At 36.4% G+C, this 23,375-nt stretch overlaps 1 protein-coding gene across 6 annotated transcripts in view; it reads left to right on the plus strand.

Moving 5' to 3' along the window:
* The window catches only part of IFT80 (intraflagellar transport 80), a 55,399-nt gene extending 32,385 nt beyond the window's left edge, over positions 1-23,014 (plus strand). For all 6 annotated transcript variants that reach the window (XM_075098577.1, XM_075098576.1, XM_075098575.1 and 3 more), the window contains 12 exons: positions 1,858-2,037; positions 4,477-4,595; positions 5,469-5,543; positions 6,215-6,378; positions 11,710-11,774; positions 12,563-12,698; positions 13,371-13,518; positions 14,320-14,491; positions 17,337-17,426; positions 17,524-17,696; positions 18,840-18,963; positions 21,778-23,014. In XM_075098577.1, the coding sequence (XP_074954678.1) occupies positions 1,858-2,037; positions 4,477-4,595; positions 5,469-5,543; positions 6,215-6,378; positions 11,710-11,774; positions 12,563-12,698; positions 13,371-13,518; positions 14,320-14,491; positions 17,337-17,426; positions 17,524-17,696; positions 18,840-18,963; positions 21,778-21,891 (1,560 nt within the window). In that variant the 3' untranslated portion in view covers positions 21,892-23,014. The remainder of the gene's footprint in view (positions 1-1,857; positions 2,038-4,476; positions 4,596-5,468; positions 5,544-6,214; positions 6,379-11,709; positions 11,775-12,562; positions 12,699-13,370; positions 13,519-14,319; positions 14,492-17,336; positions 17,427-17,523; positions 17,697-18,839; positions 18,964-21,777) is intronic.
* Positions 23,015-23,375: the final 361 nt, after the last annotated feature.

A 23,375-nucleotide genomic window follows, 5' to 3' on the forward strand; every position in this document is an offset into this window, starting at 1 on the left:
AAGTGTCTTGGTCTGAAAATTCTTCTGGTTTTTTACAAGAATGTATTAATAAGGATCCAGCTAAACTTTAGAGGAGTCTTGTCCATAAGGCTGGGGGAATTTAAGAATAAAGTTCTTCACTGGGGGAAATTTAAATATTGAAAAGGAACAAAATTAGGTTTAGTACTAAATGTAAGCTTCTCTTGTAACTACATTAACACTGTGGTTCAGAAGGAAAAAACAAATGCTAGTTTTAATACCTCTTCCTTGTTCTTTGTGCTAGAGGGATTTATAATTTTATTTTTTCAATGTTATCAGAGAATGAAAAGGGGGGGGAGGCTGTCAAAGGGTAAGAAGTCGTGTGCTGTTTAATTAAAGCGCATGCTCTGTCTGTGCATCCCCATTGCTCTGGAACAGGAGATCCCATGGTGCCGCATGGGCAGGGTGGGGGACGCTGTGCCCTGTGCAGAGGCAGGCAAGGAATTAAAACGGCAAATGCAGCTTACACCCTTTTGCTAGAGAGTATAAAGCTCCTTTATTTTTTTCTATTAAAAGCACTTTTTAGCAGCCAGCCCACAGTTCATAAACTGCTGTATGATCTCTGGTGGTGCTTGCCTGAGGCTGGCTCGCTGTTTGGGCACAGCAGCATGTCTCCTGGTCCCTCAGCCATACTGCACTACAAGCTTGCAGTCACTGCTGCTTTCACAGCTTCCTGCTATCCCAATAATTTTGGGCCTCCACCTAATAACCAACAAGCCAAACTGATAACTGTGTTTTAATAGACATAGATTATGTAAACCAGTAGTAGAACGTGAAGGGAAATGTAAGCTGCAATACCACAGAAACGCATTCTTTAGGTCCAAGTGAGCCTTTCCGCCTTGCAAAATCCAGTTAGCAGGAAAATGTACAAGGATGCCATTTTGCCTACAATTTGAATTTCTGGCTCCATAGGAAAGCAGATACACTACTTATTTGGACAGTAAGATTCTGAAATTTGACCTGTGCCCCCACGACATTAAACTGTGATACTCCTCTGTGAGCACCTCTTAATTAGTCGAAAACGAGCACAGCACACAGATCTATTGTTTCTGGTTCTCTCCAAAGCTAGGCCAGGTGCCACTGCTCAGGCTGCAGTAATGTTTAAATTTGTTGTTGTTATTGCAAGAGTAGCAACTGAAAATTTTTAATACGTCCTTCCTCTGTGCGGTAACAACAGAGACTAGAGAAAAAGGTAGGCAAGGTGTCTAGCTTCTTTTTTGTGTGTGTTAGGAGGAGAACAGTGTACAGGCATTGCTTTCAGAGCTTTTCTTAATCTGCCACTGTCCCTTATGTGGGAAGCATGGAGAGAAACAACACAAGAGCTTTGCAATTCTCTGTATACTGGGATAGAAGTGCCTTGTTTATACTGACTGATTTTGCCCAGGCCTTGCTATTTCTATATTCAGGAGCTGCTGTCACTGCAGCATAAACTGAATACATCACACTTAAGACCATAGCCCGTTGCACCCATGTAACCAATATAATTGTTTCTAAGTACATTCACTTAATTTTTATGTAGTGATTGTCTAGATTTATGAATGACTAAGTATATACTTCAAATGTATTGTGACTTAATAACTTTTGCCTAATATACTTCAGGCATTGTGACATTTTTCGTTTCTGACATATCTGATGGTTTCCAATTTTGTATCCCTGTTTTTCAAGAATCTGACTTAAGAATTCTGATCTCTTTGGTTTGCTTATTCAAGCTGTCATAAAAAGTTAGTCCATTGATGTTTTTTTTAAAAAAACTATAACTCTGCAAATTTGTTTATTACGATAAATAATTTCCAAAAAGTACAAAAGAAAATTAATAATTTTTTTCTCTTTTTCTGCAAGTGGTCTTACGCTTTAGAGAAGCCAAACACTGGCAGCATATTTAATATTGCTTGGTCTATCGATGGCACTCAGCTAGCTGGAGCATGTGGAAATGGACATGTCATTTTTGCCCATGTTGTGGAGCAGCGCTGGGAGTGGAAGGACTTCGAAATAACGTTAATTAAGAGGAGAACCATGGAGGTAATTTTCACAGTTCAGGGCTGTGCAGTCTGACTACTAGCTTTCTAAGGCTTTTTTTAATACAAAATGGGAATTTTTAATCCTTGGCAAAACTTTATCCTTTTTTTTCCCTGTGTATATGTGACTGAAAATGTTTAGGATCATAAAATAGCCAGAGTTAGCAAATAGTATAAATAATTATCAGTTGTACAGAAGATCAGATCCATGTAAACCAAACCATACCACCAGATGGACCAGAATTACATAACTCAGAAGGGCTTTGTCCTCCAGAAAATGTGAAGCTCATTTGAAGAGCATGTGAAATTAGCTGTGGGAGGCCACTTACAAGAGAGAGATAATTTCAAGTGTAATAAAAATGTTTATGCAGAAAACAATACAAATACATTGGCCAAAACCAAAGCATCATATTAAATAGTATTACAGTAACTGTCAGCAAAGATGAAGCTGCATAGTTAAGTGTAGATAATATAGAGGAGCTTTCTTTACCATATCTGCATTCATGAGTTGTTGGTGGCACTGATGCACTTTGTAATAGTTAATGCTTTAGTAAGATTTCCTGTATCCGTGTTAATGAAGCTATGATGAATGTTGCTGTCTTAGGGCATTTCCAGATAAATTTAGTTGCTGACTATAACTGTAAAGACTTGTAATGTCGTTTTCAGCACCACATATTTTGTTATGGCCTAGATTCAGATATTCCAAAGCTACAGAAATTTATCATATATCGTATAACATATATCAGATACCTGCGTGGTGCTTCCAGCTGAATACTGAGCAACAGGCATTGACCTCAGTGGGAGCTGCCAAGTCTCAGCACTGCTGGAAATGAATCAGGCCCCTACATGTGGTTTCTGGAACTTGAGTTTAAGATCCTTCTTTTGAAAAATCTTGGCCTGAATCCACGTTTAGGTTACCAAATATCTGGGAATTAATACAAAAATATGAATTTTTACCTTCTAATTTGTCCTCTGTGTTCCCAGACACTGACTCACAACATTCACTTTCTGAACACTGGGATAATATAAGATTTCCATTCTTACAAGTTTTCCAAATTACACATTTGGTATTGGACACCAGGCCAATATTTTCAATATCAAAGTCAAATTCCTAAATTCCTAATTAGGCCCTTAAATGTTTTTTTGGTCTTGATTCTTTAATGTTGAACATGTAATTGCGAAAAGTTGTAACAACAGAAATGCTGTATTATAATTTGGTCCGGTGGGTGGGATAACATGAGTCAGTGTCTGGGAACACAGAAGACAAATTAGCAGGTAAAAATTCATTTTTCTTCTTTCATTCCCAGACATCGACTCGTAACAGATGGGCTCTGTGAATAATCTCCAGGGTGTTTGAATATGCAAACAACTGAGGAAGTACAGCTAACCCTGATTCAGGACTAATTTTTTATTTTATTATTTTATAGAGATTTTATTTTATTCCTATATATTTATGTAGGAAAACGTTGCCTACAAGAAACTTCTAGATGCATTCTTTTTTTCTGAGTACTACAATAGCTAAGTTAATTATGGACATATCACTGTGGTGGGCATAGCAATTAATATGTCTTTGGAAATGGTTTCTAGGCTTTCATAACAATTGAGTTCAGTCCTTGTTTTGCAATTGGTTTCATAATGGAGAAAATCGAAAAGAAGTTAACCACACTCAGAATGGTGACATCTTTAAAAAAAACAAAAACCCAAAAACCAACCAAACAAGAAAAAACAACAACAAAAAAAACCTCAACCAAACAAAAACCTGTCATAAGATCTCTCCTTAGATTTTAGCTGCCTAAAATCTTTGAGCTCAAAAATCTGTGTTGATTACAGGCAAACTGTGATTTTCTTGAAACATTGTCATCGGAGCAAATTTTCACAGAAATGGCAAAAGCACAGCCCACTCATCAAGGTCATCTCCTAAATTTCCCTTACTCCAGAGTGTGGTAGCATTAAAATATATGCTAGAGCTATTCAACATCTAGACAACATATCTTTATCCCAGTCTTGGATATTGCTGAATTGTTTTGATGGGATCAGGATGGTATCACTGCAGTATTATATTTCAGATGTTTAAATATTCAGCAACTGAACACCGAGTCTTAAAATGGGAACTTTCAGATATCCTTGATCTCAGATAATTTTCTCAACCTGATGCGCGTTAACTGTGCTTAAAACTTCTGTGTGCCATGTATGCATTAATTACTCCTTTCATTTAAGGAGCTCCATCCAGCTCTTCAGTAATTATTCATTGTTTATTCAGAGTTTATAGAACCTTTGAGTTTGTTTTCACCAGTGCTGTGAAAGGGCCTGTTCCCACATAGATATGTTCTGCTAATGTCATAGTAGTATCACATATACTTAGAGTAAGAAAGAATATGATATTTCACTAGTTAATTTTCATTTCAGTTATTGTTTTATTCAACCAACATTTTCTTCTGCTTAGGTGCACAATGTTATTAATGATGCGGTAGATTTGTTGGAATTCCGTGACAGGGTTATTAAGGCCTCTTTGAACTATGGGCATTTGGTTGTTTCAACTTCTCTTCAGTGTTACGTGTTTTCGTAAGTAATAAAAATTCATTAAGCTTTCTCAAGTTTATCTAACAGTTCTAAGAGAGTAGTAGAAACTTTATTTGAAGTACAATGGTTTGTTGGGTTTTTTAAACTAATTGAAATATTCTGTGGAACCTAGATCATCTACAACAAAATCAAAATGTATTGGACTATAGTTGTCCTCCCCCTGTCATCCTTTCTTTCAGCTTCTTGCTGATGCCATGACTGCCTGTTCACTTTGCTACAAAAATTTGGTGGGCTTTCTTTTCACATAGAGGCAGCAGGATTGGTGGCTGGATGCAGGTGTATTTGTGCCTCCATCTAGGGGTGCCTTTTTTTGGATACTGTTTCTGGCATGCCATTATTTTGGAATAGAATAGGAATGATTCAATCCTGCATTATTTTTTAAGAACATGATATTCTGTTTCATATGCTGAAATTTAAAGTTTATTCCTAAAGGCATTTATCTGTTCAGTGAGATGACTCATGCTGAACAGCAATGCAGCCTATAATAGGGCACACAAGAGAGAGACTCTATCCTACCTCCGGATCACTGTAAAAGAGTGGAACCACAATTCAGAAATATTTTTTAAAAACATGTTTGTTTCATATAAATACAATTTTGCTCTTTACTCAGACTCCTAGGTCAGCTGCTGCTAGCGTGAAGGGATGCAAAAATGAAGGCAAAAGTGTTATGGGATCATACTGCATGGTTATCAGTGTTACTTGGCTTCCTAAATGCTGTTTTTCCTTTTGAAAACCTCCCTTTTTAAGAATTCTAGATGACTAAAATGTGCATGCTTTACTTAGTGAATTCAACTTCATATTTGCGATGATATGTTACAATCAGTGGTTTTAAGAAATGATTTTTTTTCTTTGCAGTACAAAGAACTGGAATACTCCACTGATCTTTGACCTGAAGGAAGGAACAGTTAGCTTGATTCTACAAGCAGAAAGGTAGCTTATTTGTTATAATGCTCACCATTAGATGTAAGCATGCATTTCCTACAACTTTGTGGTCTAACATAAGCACATATTGAAATAATAGGAATAGACAAAATGTAAACAGTGTTGGTAAGCAGGATGGCAAGGCTTAGATGGTATATTTGCCATAGATCTGTGATGGCGGTAATGAATCTTTTCATATATTACATATATGGTGATCAGTTTGTTAAAAGTGTCTTCTATTTGCTTTACATTATAATCTAGTCCTGGTGAAGGAAATGATAGAGGTGATACTATTTCAAAGCTAGCTATAAACATTAAAGCTGTTTCTCACATATTTACACAGAGGGTTGTCTCATGGGGTGATGTGTGGAGAGTACGCCTGCAGCTCTATGCTTTGGCATCAAGAGTTATTTAAATTTAATAATATCTATAACAGATAAAATCATAGTGATTCCAGATAATAAATATTTCTCATGGAAAAAGATAACATTCACATTAAAACTGAAATCTTCGATATAGAGCTTTCAGGATATCAACTTTTAAATGTAAGGCTTAGAACTGATGTAGTTTAACTGAAAACAATTGCAGGGTATTAGACAATTACCTTCAAACTGCTGAAACCGTCACCATGCTTTTCTGTATTATTTAGTGATTCACAGTTTGTTGGTGGTGTTTTGTAGGCATTTTCTCCTTGTAGATGGTGGAGGACTTTATTTATATTCCTATGAAGGAAGATTAATTTCCTCTCCAAAATTTCCAGGAATGAGAACAGACATTTTAAATACCCAGACAGTATCTCTGAGTAATGATACTCTAGCAGTACGAGACAAAGCTGATGAAAAGGGTAAGTTCTCAGTTCTAATTGTTCCATGTTTGCTAGTAATTCATTGTGAAGTTTTCAACTTCTTCACATTACTTTACTTAGCATAGTTATGGTAAAAAAGCATAAAGCATAAACAATTTATCTATGGTATAAATAAAATATTTATTATAAAAATGAATTAAAATGACAGCTCTTGCTTAACTTTGATTAAAAATCTTAGAGGATGATATATGTCTCTGAACTTCCCGTTGTGTGTAATGCATCAGAGAACCATGAAATATTTACAGTAAATACTTGAACGGTAGGTTTGCACTCTCTGACACATGATTTTCTAAAGAAGTACCTCAGCAACTTTTTCTGCTTGACTGCTGCTCTTAGAAGCTACCAGTATATTAGCTGTGATTAAATTTAGTTCTCAGTTGTTCTTTGTTTTAGGTTTTTTGGGTTTGTATCTTTACAGCATGTAAGTTTTATATGCAGCTGACATGACCACAGTTACGAGGCTGTGGTGTTCTGTCTCAGTGTTGTGTTCTTGAAGGTTTTTATGCTCTTAAAAAGTGTTTTGGCATCAAAAGCACTATAATTATAAAACACAGCATGGCCAAATGAGCTTCGGGTAAATTTTTGCATTGATGACTGTACAGGAATACCTTCTTGTCAGTCAGCTTTTTTCCTTTGTTCTATCTCATGATGCAAACGTGTAGTTTGCCTGTGCAACAATTTAACTTTTCAGTGTCTCCTGGAAACAGACACTTCCATTGCTGGAAAACTCATGGCACTATGGCTTTTGACTTCATAACTGTGCCATTTAGAGGCCATACAGATGTTACAGTACAGGGCTGCAGTACTCTGTATAGCTGCATTTCTCCTGCGAAATAGCCAGTAAGGGGATTACCAGTGGGAACAACTGTGCACAGGAGGTGCTGTTATTGCAGAGTGAAACAGTGAAAACTTCCTGCCCGTGGTTCCAACTGACGCTAACCCAATCTATTATCTGTAACTCTGTTATGCTAGACTTAATGATTAGATTTTAGAGAGTTACGGAATTTTAGAATTCTTTGTCTTGCAGCAAAGAATTTTATTTATCTTGGTTTTGCCATAGAAAAAAACCTTTCAGTGTGAAGTAAAAAAGCCAGAAGACTCACTGCCTGATCATTATAGGCAGTGAGTTAGCCCTTTAGTACTGATTGCATGGTAGTTTTCTCAGCATATAACCCACAACTTAAATTACTTGATGACTGAAAAAAACCCCTTGTAATAATCCTTTAAAATATCCCTACACAAGCAAAAGAAAAATTGAGATTTTTCTCACTTCCTTGTTACAAAGCAATTTTGCTACTCTGTACAACTTACATGTATTTTTCTTGTACAACCTAATCTTTTGTGTGAAAACAAATACTTTAATTACCACACAGTTATTCTAGATGTCTATTTTATATTACTACTCTTTAAAAGTAATTATTCAAAATTATTAGTATCTAACTGTAACGTGCATTTCATTTTTAAGGACAACTACTTCAGAAAATATTATCCTCAAGCATCAAGACATTAAAGATATCTAAAATGACTGTAATAATTAAAACAGATTTTAATTATCAAAAATACATTTCAGTGTAAATTGTTCAGAAGAAAGCAGTAGCTTGCAAAAAAAATGGATAAGTGAAAAGTTGTATCTTCCGATCTTTTCTCTTTTACTCTGTATTTATATTACAAGTGTATGTATGTTTGTTTCTATATTACTTAGTATAACACAGTGACTATTGCCATATTGACACCTTTATGCAGTTAGAATAAAAACAATAAAAGTATTTTAAATAAATTGAGGTTATGTAGAAAATTCATCCATAAACACTGACTGCTGTCTATATGCATGCATATTTAAGATTTTGATGGTAAACTCACTCTCTTGCCCTCTTCCCCTGCCCAAATCCTGAGTAGACTGAAGAGCATCTCCATCTCCCAACTGTTGCTGTTAGTGTCATGAAAATCTTGTCAGCCTGCATGCAGGCTAATCTTCATCAAAATTGTAATTTACAGAGGCTGGGTTTCTGGCTATGTTTTCAAGATAAGCTCTCCAAATGATCCTGCTGATAGCAGCTTCCATCAGGGCAGTGAGTAGAGATGGGTTTTTTTTCTTTCTTAGATACAAGTCCCACTAGTAGTGGTAAAAAGCTGTATAATATGCCAGCACATGGGAAAACAGATTCTTGGCACAGGAAGCCGTGCCTTATCTAGGCCTGTTTATTCTTCTCAGCTCACCCCAGCAGAAGCAGTTTTTTTCTTTGCCCTATTTTGAGGGCAGGTCTGTTTTTCATAATGCACTGCATTATAGAAATATCTAAGATAGCTCAGTCTGATACAGGAAGCAGTTTACACGTGGTAGCATGGACCTCTCTAGAAGCTAATTTACTGTGAAACAGAGAGAGATATAACTTGCTCTGCTTCAGAGTTGTTACTTGGATATTCTTCCTCTTTCAGTAACCTAGAAAAAAAATCGGTACTTCTGCGCCTACACTCTTTCCTCAATCTCTAATGAAGCTGGAAGAGGGAGGTGAGCCTTTTCTCAAAAGGGAACTGCTGGCCCCAGGAGCAGTCATTCCATGATAATAGAACGTGTGTGTTAGAAGGCACACAGTAGCTGTTCTCTTTCTCTGGATGTTCAAAGTGAGAGAATGCCCTTTGTTATGTTTTTAATTTATACATATATTAAAAAAATATAATTTAGGTTCTAAATTATTAAGTGATGTGGAGTTTTTCCAGATGGAAGGGATGGGGGGGAAACAACCCCCATCATGGTTTAACCCCAGCCGGCAACTAAGCCCCACACAGCCGCTTGCGCTCCCCCGTGGGGGGAGGGGGGAGAGAATTGGAAGGATAAGAGTGAAAAAACTCATGGGTTGAGATAAACACAGTTCAGTAGGTAAAGCAAAAGCTGTGCACACAAGCAAAGCAAAACAGGAATTCATTCCCTGCTTCCCATGGGCAGGCAGGTGTTCAGCCACCTCCAGGACAGCAGGGCTCCATCACATGTAATGATGACTTGGGAAGACAAACACCGTCACTCCCAGCATCTGCCCTTTCTTCTTCTTCACCCAGCTTTACATGCTGAGCATGACGTCATATGGTGTGGGACATCCCTGGGGTCAGTTGGGGTCAGCTGTCCCAGCTGTGTCCCTTCCCAACTCCATGTGCCCCCCCCCAGCCCACTTGCTGGTGGAGTGGGGTAAGAGGCAGAAAAGACTTTGGCTCTGTGTAAGCCTTGCTCAGCGGAACAAAAAAACCCCTGTGCTATCATAGAATGTCCTGAGCTGGAAGGGACCCACAAGGACCATTGAGTCCCACTCCTGTCCCTGCACAGGACACCCCAAATTCACACCATGTCTCTAAAGACATTGTCCAAGTCCTTGTCGAATATCGCCAGGCTTGGCACTGTGACTGCCTCCCTGGGGCACTGGTTCCACGGCTCCACTGCCCTCTGGGTGAAGAGCCTTTCCCTAATATCCAAGCTGCACATCTTCCTGCCATTCCCTCGGGTCCTGTCAACACTGTTTCCAGCACAAATCCAAAATAGAGCCCAATACTAGCTACTATGAAGAAAATTAAATCTCTCACAGCCAAAACCAGCACAACCCCAAGCTTATTTTCCAAAATACCTTAAACATTGTAGATTAATGAAAAGTTAACCCATTTTATTTGCCAGTTGGGTACAGTGGTTTTCTTTAAAACTCTCTTAATCTAACTTTCTAGAGCTAGTATTGTAGCAGTAAAATTGGCTTGTATAGCTCCATCAAAATAAATTTCATGCAGGGAGCCATGCATAAAAGTGAGAAAAATACCACTTCTTATGAACAACTAGTTTTCTTTTGTATATTTAGCCAGCTGCCAGGAGCAACGTTTGTGTAAAACCCTTTCTTTTCCTCCTCTGCAAACTCAACCAATGCTTTGTGAACACCTGCTCTTACAGGTTTTGTTTTTTTTAATTCTGCCTGTATAACCATTGACCTCAAACCAACATCCTGTGTCCTAGCGAAAGAAATGCACAGCAGGATTAACATGTTAACATTGCCATCCTTTGGAATGAACGTGTATGTTCATCTTATATTTTATACTTACAGGTAACATGTTGAAACTGCAGGTGGGATGTGTTACTGGACATCTGAAATGTTTCTGTCACATCTGTATTTTCCATGAACTAACGTGGAATCATGTGCTTTAAATTATAGCTGGTGTTCCTCATAAACCTTTTCTCTAGGTTGGAATACCCTACCTACATCTGTCTGAATTTTGGTGTATATTCACAGACTATGTACGAAGTACGCATGAATAGTTTTTGAACACATATGGATGCATGTGCGTCACACACACACACGCATATAGAGAGAGGCAGAAAGAAGAACAAAAAGAAAGAGAAACTTTATTTTTAGGCAAGTTGCAAATTTGAGTCTTCACTGGATATCCCAGAAATACGGATGATGTAGGTGGGGGTTTTTTGGAGGTTTTTTTGGGGGTGGGGGTGGGTGAGTATTGTTTGGTTTTTTGAGGGTGTGACAGGGAGAGAGTGGAACAGAAGGACTTTTGGTAAAGATTGCAAGAATTATATATAAAATTCAAGTATATCTGGATAAAGCTGATACTTTTTGAGGAAGCCAGCTATTACTGTATTGTCATTAACCATGTCATCATGACAAGCAGAAACCCTAAACTGTCCTGGAAGAAAATATGCCTGGGGACCACTGTATTAAGAATTCAAAATAGAGCAGATTATTAACAAAATAGAGAATGCTTCTGAAGAATGTTTTACCCTATAGTTCAGAGGACAGCTTTCTATATATCTGATACTAATTCCTTTAGGAAAATACATCAGTCAATGGTATCACTTCCTAAACTTTCATATTTATCAAAATTGTGGGTTAAGATTGAGTAAATCTATCAGATAGCCTTGGTAACATTGATTCACAATGCAGGGTACAAACTTGCATCAGATAGACCTCAGTGTAATTTCTGTAAATGACCATTTTAGCTGCAATAGGAAGTAAAACATTAGGTTTCTCAGTTCTGTATCAGTCCATAATATCATGTTTCAATGGCTATCAATGCTCTGAAAATAATGATAACTGAGAATTTTCACAGATCACTCTGATTCCTAAGCCCAGTGGACTATGATGGTTATATTTTCCCAACTTGAAGGATTCTGTTTTTGACCAGAGCGTGAAAGTCACTGCTAAATCTAGCATACAGCAATAAATATCCATTTGCAGTAAATTGTACTCTGAAAATGAATGGAGCTGCTTGAAAAGTCTGTGAAGAACTGTTGCTTTTAACTAACAAACCATATAATTTTTTTTCCCTCAGTTATCTACATATTTGAAGCTTTATCTGGAAAGCCGTTGGGTGATGGAAAGCCTCTAACCCATAAGGTAAGGTGAAGGATATAATGTCTCTTTATTATACTTTGAAATTAAGGGTCAATAATGCATTTCCTCAATAATGGGTCTAATAACATATTAAAGGTTTACAGTCTTAATAGAAAGGAGCTTGACAACTCTAGCTGACTCTTATAAAAAAATTTCGATTCTTTATGCAGTGTCGATGTACAAAGGGATATACTCTTAAGTTGTGTTCAGTTACTGGTATGTGTTTCTCATGCACTTAAGAGTTTGAAACTGCAGTTAAATAGTTTTGTTATGCAGTAAAACTGATCAACTGAGTTGTCTTTGCACATACTCCAAAGCAACTTCTATTAGTGCCAACCTGTTATTAACACTGAAGAAAAGTGAAAAGTTGTCTGTCTTCAGTGTGAGCTTTTACTGTTTTTACTTCAAAAACGATTTCCTGAACTGCATTTAACTTTTCTTCACTCTTCTGGTATGCAGCAAAAGCAAAATTAGGCAGCTTCTTTGGAGAGACCAATAAACATTCATCTTTTAGGCAGCTTTTGCTTTGAGACTGCCACTTGTATTTCTGTAGTTTTGTAGTAAATTCCTAAACTGCTAACTCTTCTTTGTTGCGGTTTAATCTGCATGAAATTCAACTTACATAATGCTTCATTCAACAGAGAAGACATACATAAAGTGTCTCCACAATCCAGTTTTTCAGGAGTTTTGTGCCTTGTTTTTAGTAAAGCATCCATTTGTTTGGGTATCACATGCTTTCTGTGATATAGATCTCCAAAATAAAAATAAGATATTTTCTTTTCCCTTTTCAGACAGAAATTGTGGAGATTGCTTTGGACCAGAAAGGACTTACAAGTGAAAGAAAAATAGCTTTTATCGATAAGAACAGAGATCTTTACATTACCTCTGTTAAACGGTTTGGAAAAGAACAGAAGATTGTCAAAATCGGTAAGAAAATTGCAAAATAATGCTTAGCTACATGCTAGTAGGCAAATAGACTTTATCTAGTACAAGAGAAAAAAATTGCTTTTTAATTAATAGTGAAATCGGACTTGAAAAAAACATAAGAAATAGTCCTGTGGCTTTAGTAAGATTGTGGTAGAAACAGTTTTAGTACATGTTACCTAACTCCTGATAATTTGTATACCAGATACATGTAAAGCAGTTATTACCACTTAAGCACTTGTTATTGCATTCTGGAGCAAGCAGCTCAGAGGATATTGGGAAAGGATGCATTTCTCAGAATTACTCAATACAGAATCTTAGACAGTTTTCTTGCCAATGCAAGCTCTTTAAGTTCCTAATATTTTTAATTAAAAGTTTAAATGCTGTAGACAGATGCATTTTCCAGTAAGTACGAAGGTGCAGACTGACAGTTGTGTTAATTTTGACCTCCAGTCTCAAAACTAAGTTCAAAAACCATTATTCTGGAAAGAACTCTCCTTCAGAAAGAGAGAACTGAGTTTGGCTGAAAGTTTGTAAGATGTTAAGTTACAAACTAGGGGGTTAAAACCAGTCCTTATAGACTAATAATCACCCCTTTACTACAGTTTGAGAAGTGTAACTTTATTTTGAAGTTTCTTGTGGAAATGCATATAATTCTGTTATCTTCAAATTCAGGGACAATGGTTCAAACTTTGGCTTGGAATGACGCATCTAACATTCTTTGTGGGATTCAGGATACCCGTTTTACAGTCTGGTACTACCCCAACACAGTCTATGTAGATAAAGATCTTTTGCCAAAAACTCTGTATGAAAAAGATGCAAGGTAATATATCCTTTTTGATCAAAAGATTAGTATTATGTATTTTAACTAGTTTACTCATTCCTTAAATAATTATGTTCATTTTGGCAGTTGAAGTAGAAGCCAAGGTTGCAACTTTTAAAATTCTTTTCATGTTACTGCTTCTTGATTAGGAAATGAGGAAAAAGTGTTTTATAAGGTATATCATAAAGTTTGGAGCTGAAATGAGGATGCACAGTATAAAAGTAGTATAGCATCTTGATGTAAAAGCAAAATTTTAATCATATCTTGTGAAATATTGCGTTAGGTGTTTGGAAAAAAAACAACCCCAAACTACCAAACAAACCCAAACAAAAAAGAAGATCTGTTTAAAGTATCTGTTGGAAATTAAAAGTATCAAGATATTAGGTCACAGACAATATTATTTCTAGCTCAGCATGTTTACTTTACATGTTTACTTCAGCCTGTACATTTTGTGATACAAAATTCTTTATAAAGAATACCTGAATTCATAATTTCATTCTAAGAATTATGGGAGCCCAAATACTTTTTACTGAAAAATGTATTTGAAAATTTTTGCATAAATACCCAGTTTGCATTTGCCTTACAGCCAGTGAATGTGCATAACTATAATTTTCTTTTTAGAGACCGTTACGACTACTTGTTGAATATAACTGTTGAGTAACTAGGTGCTTAGATTTTTATATGCTCTGAAAATGAAGTATAATCATGTTGTAATTTTGAAACAAAGATTTCTTTAAATTCCTAATGTTCTTTGCAATAAGAAAGAAGTTAATACTAACTTACATTTCTTTCTCTACCCAGTGAATTTAGCAAAAATCCCCAGATTGTACGTTTTGTAGGAAATCAAGTAACAATTAGAAGAGCAGATGGTTCACTTATTCACCTTAATATTTCACCTTATCCTGCGATTCTTCATGAATATGTTAGCAGTTCTAAATGGGAAGATGCTGTCAGATTGTGTCGCTTTGTCAAGGTAAATGCCAATTATCAGGGATGTTCAGATATAATTTCACTGTAATATTTAAATGTTCAAGTATTACTTTAATAATGATAATTACATACCAGATGTTACATCTGGTTTCCATTCTTCTGCTTTGTTGCTGATTATTTTTGGTCTGGTAGTGAAAAATCATAGATATTTAATAATTACATAATATACATGTATGTCATTTCATAATTTTCAGTATACATAATAAAACTTTTTTTTATTCACACCGAAGTCCTGATGGATTGAACACAGGTACTCACAGAAATTAGTTAATAAGCTTACATTTTCAGGACTAGGCCTTAATATAACCAACTAAAAATTATCTTCATCTCCATGAACAGTTGCCTTACTATTTTTTTCATATTTTATTTCACTTGTGTTTGTTGTTTTTTTTTTCCTTTGCTTGCTTTTGTGTGTATTTAGGCAACAGCAACAGATGAGGTGAGTCTGGCAGTCTTTAAAACAGACGAACAAAAATCCCCCCAAACCCTGCTTCCTTTGCCCTGTTTACTGCTAGAGAGGAGTTTGGCACTTCCATATGATTATCATGACCTTAAATGTGTATTTAAAATATTTTTTATTTGCATTATTAATTCAACACACATCCAGATAACTTGGGTTGTATAATGATTTTTATTTTCAGTGTTACCCCTTTTACAGCAGGCATTTATTTCAGTATTTGGCAGTGGGAACTGGGATTTCAGATTTCAAATACAGTATTATGTTGACCTTTTTGAATAATCTAAATGCATCATCTTTAAAAATAAAACATCTGTATCAGGTGGTAGTATTCATAATATTGTTTTTTTCTGATTATATGAAGGTTTTCTAATTCAAGGGGTGGTTTTTTTGTCAAACTTCTCATGCATTCCCTTCATTCTTATGGGTAGAGTCATCCAATGAGTTTAATCATACTTAAGAGGAAAGCTGTTTAAAATTTTCAGTGCTTTTTTATTAAATCCCACTATAGGTATCATGTTTTTTCACTGTCCTTTTTTTTGTGAGCTTTTCCTCATTAGTCCGTATCTGTCAACAAGTGAGGAAGGCTTTTCAAGAAAAACTGTAACATAATCTTTATTTTCAGTGTCAAGAGTATTCACATCATCTGGTTTTAAGCCTCCAAGTTAGGTACATAGGTCTCGGTCTTTGAAGACTTCTTTCATCGATTCATAAAAGAAAGTTTTTGTCTTTGATAGAAGGTAATCTAAACTGGCCTAAACTAGATGGAAAAGGTATTCACACCATCTAGTTCAGGCCTGTTTAGATTGACAATGTGTTTGGGCTGAGGGGTGACCTGGCACCCTCACACCAAGGTAAACAGCCATCACAGCAGGTCTTGCCTTGAGTATTTTGTTTATCGTTCATGATTCATAAACTCTTAATGGAGATACAGGGCTATTTTGTTGATTTTTGGCAGCCCAGGTAGACAGTTAAAAGTATTTCCAATCAGTATTAAGAAAATGGGCCATCCTTCTGAGGAAAGAGAGAACAGCAAAACCTATTGGTGGAAAAACTCCTAGAAACTTGGTCTCTTGAATAATTTCAGTCTGAGCTTTCAGCATTTTACCACCTACTTTTCTAAATAATAGGGAAGTGGGAAGACAACATGACAAAGATTTTATGAGCTTTTGGTTCTCTGAACAATTTTAATTGTCCCAGATCATGGGCTACCAGCAGGAAGGTTTATCTTGTTGTGATAACAACAAGATAACAACAAGAGCAGGAACACATGGCCAGAGTAGGAACACGTAGGAACAAGAGCAGGGATGGTGATAGTGAAACCACAGCTTTAGGCTGAATTACTGTATTACTGTCATTGGCTTCAGTGGGTCTTACCAGTTTTGTTTCATACAAAAGCAGTTGTGAGACAGGGCATGGGAATATGTTTAGAGCACACTCAGTGTAGCTCCTAGAGTGCACGTTGACTAACAAGTGCATTCAAAATTATATTTTTCCTCTCTGAACTAGAGTTTTCAGATGTGGTAGCCTAAACTATACTAACTCATATCTGTGTCATAAAGTCGTCAGACTGGAAAAGGGAAGATATCAAAATGTCAGGATCTTCTTAAATGTTTTTCTGAGTTAGTGGGTTTTCCTTAAGGGGGGGGGGGGGTGGGGGGGTGGGGAAGCAAAAGTCAAGAAAATAGAAAACAAGGGTATAATATTATTGTTACCATTATGTTTTCCTAATTCTTAATTCTAAACATAAAATGTACTGAAAATATCACAAAGGAGACAGAACTTTTTAAGCTCTTATTTACTTTTCAGCAGGTTCATTGTTCTAGAGTCATTTTTTTTTACTCTCTCTTTCATTTGTAGTATGCGTATAAGTGTACAGTTATTGTTATTGCCAGCATCATGGTTCCAGTACAGATTTTTCAATCTGAAATAACTATTATTACAGTTATATCGACCTGCAGCCAGGTTGCAATTAGCCAGGTTAAAATAATTTTTTCTAACTACAACCAGTGCTTTGGTTTCCAGCATAGTTCCACAAGAAGTGACAGGGACACCGATGAGGAGGCCGTAAAGTGATACTATGGCAAGAGTTCATTACTGGCTGAGATGCTGAAAACTAATGATTCATTCAGCCACACTGTCAGTCTCAGCTGATCACAACATCAATGTTTTTATAATGAAGGAGTTCTGAGAAATAATGAAGTAGTGACTTTCTAGTAAGAGACTTAGACCACAGTGCCATAAATTGCATACTGAGAAATGTTGCATTGTTACGTATTTTCAGGACTTGTATGCTTCCTTTGAGAAGTTGTTTTTAGCATAATAATAAATATTTTAAGTTTTAGGAGTTGCATTTTTTTTAAAATTTCAGGATCAAACTATGTGGGCATGTTTAGCTGCTATGGCGGTTGCCAACAAAGACATGGCTACAGCAGAAATCGCCTATGCATCAATTGGTGAGGTAAGAAAATTAGGTTAGTTATTTCCAGTTAAATTGTTGGAAAACTGATTTTATTTATGAATTTCCATTACTAAACTATTGTACATCTCATTAACAGATTGACAAAGTTCAGTATATCAATTCAATCAAAGATCTTCCATCAAAGGAGTCAAGGATGGCTCATATACTGCTCTTCAGTGGAAACACCCAAGAAGCTGAAACCCTGCTTCTTCAGACAGGCCTTATTTACCAAGCTATTCAAGTCAACATTAATCTTTACAATTGGGATAGGTAGTATTTCTTCAAACAAAATATGTATACAAGCCGTCTTAGTGAGGTAACCTGTAAATTGTTTAGGTCAGTTGTTTTATTGCAGATACTTAGCTGACTAATTTCCTCTCTGTGATTGCCCTGAGCTGTAAAAAGATGAAGTAAATCACATCCTGACAATAACCAAAGAAGTAACTTCTTTTCTGCCATATTTAGAAGATACAAGTATTCTGCAATAAAAGTCCTGAACATGCTTGGAAGCATTCTTAGATAATATTTTGCTTTTTCATTATTGTTAACACAGAGAAGTCCTCAGCGATACCTCAAACTGTTGTGTGACCCTCAAAGAATTAAAGCTGTTGTGAAATGTCTTGTTGCTAAAAATAGATATGTGGCTATTCAGACTCCCAGCGCTGTGTAGGTGGATGAAATATGAATTATGCTTGAGAAAACAAAGTAGGAATTTCTCCTTTAAACAAAACCCCACATTTTCTAACAGAAACTTCTGAGGACATTTACTACTAATTTCTCTGCTATTATATTCGTATCACTGTGGGCAAAAGGTTGTTTTTCCCCCCACATATCTGCACTTTTTTTATTCTGTTGTCTAATATGTATTATCTAAAAACTTTGTATATTAAATATAAGTATTCCTTGTGCCATTCAGAAGAAAACAGATGTGAGAGTAATCAGTTATACTAATCCAATGACTAGTCCTTCCTGCCTGTAGAATATTCATAAATGCTGTGTAGCATACACCATAAATGTGTATTATGATGCTGTTCAGAAGCCATTCCTGACTGTAATAGTTACCAAAAAGTTATTACTTTTGCCCCTTTATATTGAGAGTGCTAAACTCCAACCATTCCATTTTGTTTCCTTGAAATAAAAACACTCCTGTTGTCAAACTCCAATGATGTGATGAGGTTGTCAACAGAAAAAATTGCTGGATGATTTTCATAGCATGCATCATAGAGTCTCCTTCACTGGCTACTTTTAACCTCCTGTGACTGATACTAATGTAAAACCGCTCGGCGCAGTAGATTAGGAATCTTTGCCTGCAGCCCAAACGCTTTTCAGCGTATCGTTTTGCAAAACCATGGTGATTGTAGCTGTGCCAGAGCATTTATATAGCCTGACAAGCATATTTCTGTTTTATTCCAGGGCCCTAGAACTAGCAGTAAAGCACAAGACACATGTTGACACGGTCCTGGCTTATCGACAAAAGTTCCTGGAGGACTTTGGTAAAAAAGAAACAAACAAAAGATTTTTGCAATATGCAGAAGGTGTAAGTATTCCTCAGAATTATTCCTACAGCTTTAGGTCAGCCTGCTCTTTGTAGCCAGTTTGGGAGGGTAGGGGAGGAATTGCTCTTATATTTTCCTTCTTTGGTTCAAATATGGACACAAATCTTACGATTTTACATCTGAGTACAAGTTCATAGCTTGATGTGTGGCTACTTGGCTAGTAATAGTTGTGAATGTGTTTTATTTGAAGGCACAGATACGGAATGTATATGTTTATTATCTGGCAAAGATTATACAAATGAAGGCACAGTTGTTTTCTGTAAACAGGGAGCTAGACCTTAGTAGGGTTGAATGTGTACCTCTGAAATGTCTTCAACGTTTTTATGTAATTTTATGGATAGCAACAATAACAAACTTTGAAGGTATCTGAATACATATTAAGAGTGAACTACGAACTGTTCTGCCAAATGTGATAAGTAGCTAAGTATAAAGTTTCATCAAACCTCTGGAAAGCCTCTCCATCATCAGTAGGTCATTTCAATTTATTAGCATTTCACAGATCTTAAAGACTGAGGACAACAGTTCATAGGCTAGAAGTATCTTAGATTCCACTGGAGTACTTCTGCACATTCCCCTTATGAGAGGCACCCACATGTGTGCCTTAGACAGCAATTCCACTGAGCAGCCCGTATGTCCTTCCTGTCCCACGCTGTTCCTAAGCATTCTGAGGGTGAAACTATGAAAAGAGACGTGTACTTTGACTGTGTCAGATCCTTTCATCCACTGTAGCTGATGGATCAGGGAAATACATCCAAGCTGTTGGCTCAGATCCTTTAATTGGACAGTGCCCATTACACTTTCAACAAAGCTGGATTTCTAATGTAAGTCATTAGCTTTTAGCACTTCTAAAGATGTTTCATTTCCTAAACAAGAATAAAAGTCTGCACAATATCTAGCCCCCCAATGAACCATTCAGCAGTACTTTACCTAGAAAGTGTAGCAAAATAGCAGAACAGATTCCAAGCACTCTTACTGTGCAGCAATTTCAGCTGCTATGCTGGAAGTATATCTTCTACATACTTTAAATCCATTATTGAGCAAAAATTATGTTAATACCATGATGCTTCCGAAAGAGGCTTTTTAGATAATACTGTCTTGTCTTTAAATCATAAAGAAAGCCATAGTTTCTGGAAGGGTTCCTAAGCAATAAGACCTTGTCAATGACAAGGTGTGAACAGTGTTAACATGAGTGGAGCCTATTTCACCTAATGCTCAGTCTTGAAACTTGGATCTCAGACTGTAGAAGGTTCCTGGAGTAAAGAAGTCCTTTTCCATACCCATGTTCTGGAGGTCTTGTCTGCTGGATCTGAAACTAGGAGGGAACCTACGTAATGAAGTGGATTTTAAGCTTTTGGCTACAGTGGTAACTAAATTCTTGATGCAGCCTGTCAGATTCATATAGCAAAGTTAGAAGGAAATGTTAAGGGCATTGAAGAGAAAAGCAAGATTTTGTGCTGCTGTTCCTTCTCAAGGGAAAAAAAGGGGTCTCGGTTTTCCTCTCACCACCTAAAGCTGGTTCAGGCTTAAGTAAGGATTTTTTTTTACCTCTTTTCTATACTGCAGCTGAGAGCACTGATCTGCAATCAGATATGGAATCTAAACAATGTGCTTAGTTGTTATATCTCACATCTTTATTTATAAGGTATTATAAACCTAATATGTATACTGAGAATCCATATCTTGGCAGTTACTAGGTGTCACTGGCAAGGGTTGTTGGCTTCGCTGGCAAGTAGCTCTCTGGTCTAGATGGCAGAATTAGCCCTAGATGTGGTATGTTTAGCATCTGTGTGACATCTGTTAAAGCAAACACATTCTTTCTTGGAGCTCCATAAAGATTTCAGTCATCAGATCCAAAGCACCTGGACCCAGTAAATGCATCCTGAATTGAGGGATTAACCTTTTCACGTGAGAATGTGGGTATTGCAGTTACATCTTCCCTCACAGAGAATCTTCCTTGTGATTTCATGACTTAGTTAACAGAATAACAGCTACTCTGAAAATTCCCTGTGCAGCAGTTGAGATTTTTTTCCCATCCCATCTTTGACAATCGTAATTCTCCAGCAGTGAAACTGAACTTCACAATTACATTTTTGCCCAGTTTTTTGATGTGTTTTTATAGTCATCAAATGTACCATGATCCATTCTTTTTGTCAAGCATTTTTGGAAAGAAAGACAACTGCTGTACCCCACTGTACCATGGGTATTGTACTATATCTCTTGTCTGAGGTTTCAGTGAAATAGAATAGAGCCAGAAGATGACGATTCTCTACAGCTGGAGAAATGCCAAGGTAAAGCGAAAACATTTATTGATGTGGAAGACTAATTTCAAGCAGAAATCTGATTTCTGTTGTATCAGATAATGAGTGTTATATGCTATCAGTTTACTTGGTGGGCTTCAGGTGCAGTCAAATGACATCACTGCCTGTATTATTGGTAAAAGGCTATATTCTCAGTAATAGGACACAGGTGTCATTACATTTAAATTAGATGCAAGGTGATCCAAGTTATTTTCGTGTTTTAATGGTTTTTTGCCAGACACAATGAGTTGTATAAGTATTTGTTAGAATTAATCAAGCTTGTTTTATTTTAAAGGTGGAAAGCTGAGTTTGTTAGAGCTCAGCTGTGCCTTCATACATTCCATTAGTATAAGTTATCACTTATACATGAAGACTAAATAATGATTGATATGGTCACTTTGTAATTGTAACTTCAAATTGTCCTGTTAGTGACTATCTTTTTGACCTCTTTATATGATGTTAATTGACCTCTGTGTACTCACTTTTCTGTTCTTACAGCTGGAAGTTGATTGGAATAAAATCAAAGCCAAAATAGAGATGGAAATTGCTAAAGAAAGAGAACGAGCAGCAACCAGTCCCGCAGTAAGAGCTAGTGTAACTGTACAGCAATAACTGTTCTTTTGGTCACAGTAATAAGTGCTTCTTGAATATTTTATACTTGCATATTTTGAACAAACATATATAAAAAAACCCACAGCGAACATTTTGTGGGGAACAGGAGTGAGAATTGGTGTAGTTATTGTTGGTTGTTGGATAACAAGCAGAATTCTTTATTTACTACAGTCTCATTTTGAGCTTCGTTTATGTTCTGATGCCCTAGCTCTAGTGAGTAGCTACACTGTACTCCATAATACCTGTATGAGTGAAAAAGGAAATTAACTGTCTTCCCGGTAGTGGCTTTTAAATTTTCATCGCCACTAAAATTATTTAACCTTGGTTGCCTCTAATTAAGTACTGATTTTCCTGTTTAAGCACCTAATTCAGTGCTTTGGTTACTTCTGCAACCTCAGAGGCCTCTGAAAAGATTCGTTTAAATTGCCTTAAATCAAATTTAACAAACTCTAAGTGATGAAAATTAAAAAAGGAGCTTGCACCTATAAAGTACAAAAGAATATTTCACTCACAGTTAGGGTAATACATATTTCTGCTAGTACGTAACGTATGTACTAGCAAGTTCTTTAACAGATGATTTCAGATTACTTCAGCAGCTCCAGTTTGTCACTGTAGCAAACTGTTTGGCAATAAAGGGTATTTTCTGAGATAATGTAAATTGTTTAAAATACTATGGAATGTGCTTTGAATCTTGTTTGAAGTAACAGACAGCATTGTTGGTTGCTTTTGTAGCATCTAACACATATAATTGACAACAATATTGAGAGCTTCCTTAAAGTATCATATTCATTTAAAATAAGAAAGAGCTTTCCACAAATATATTGTTTTTACATTTGTGTTATTTCATCAAGATACAGTTTTCTTTGTTTCACGTATGGAAGTGGCTGCATATGTTAGATGGTCTTTGCAGAAGCCCTTTGTGTTACAAACACGTAAGCGGGTTATTCATAACTGACATTGTATAATTTTATCTCTCAGATGTTGCATCCATCAAAATGTTAAATACCTGTACACTGGCAAACTACTTCTGTTTTGTAAACCATTATATGACGCTTTTTTGCATTGTTCATAAATTTCTTAATAAAAACAAAGAAAGGGGTTTTTTTGAAATGTATCTAATAGATGATGCATTAGATGGTCTCCATTTATTTACCTGACTGCTAAATAAAACAACAATTTTGATGTAGCTCATTTGAAGCTCCTCAGTATTCTGGTATACTGACATGTGGCAAAGAGAACACCTTCACCTTCCATTGACTTGAAGAAAGCACTTACTAGTTCCAGAATTGAGCCCAAAATATCACTAATGGCAAGTGTTTAATGTGAAATTTATGAAGGCTGGCTCAGATTTGTAATGCAGCGTAAGCAATTATTGAAGACCAGTCCAGTGGTGATACGAAGTTCAGGGTCTCAGCTCAGTCCTGCTCTTTTATTCTTGGGCCAGTTAGAAGTACAGCAGAGGCAGCAAATTCACTCAGCTTGTT

The sequence above is a fragment of the Phalacrocorax aristotelis genome, chromosome 7 (assembly GCF_949628215.1).
Source record: "Phalacrocorax aristotelis chromosome 7, bGulAri2.1, whole genome shotgun sequence".
Classification (NCBI taxonomy): Eukaryota; Metazoa; Chordata; class Aves; order Suliformes; family Phalacrocoracidae; genus Phalacrocorax; species Phalacrocorax aristotelis.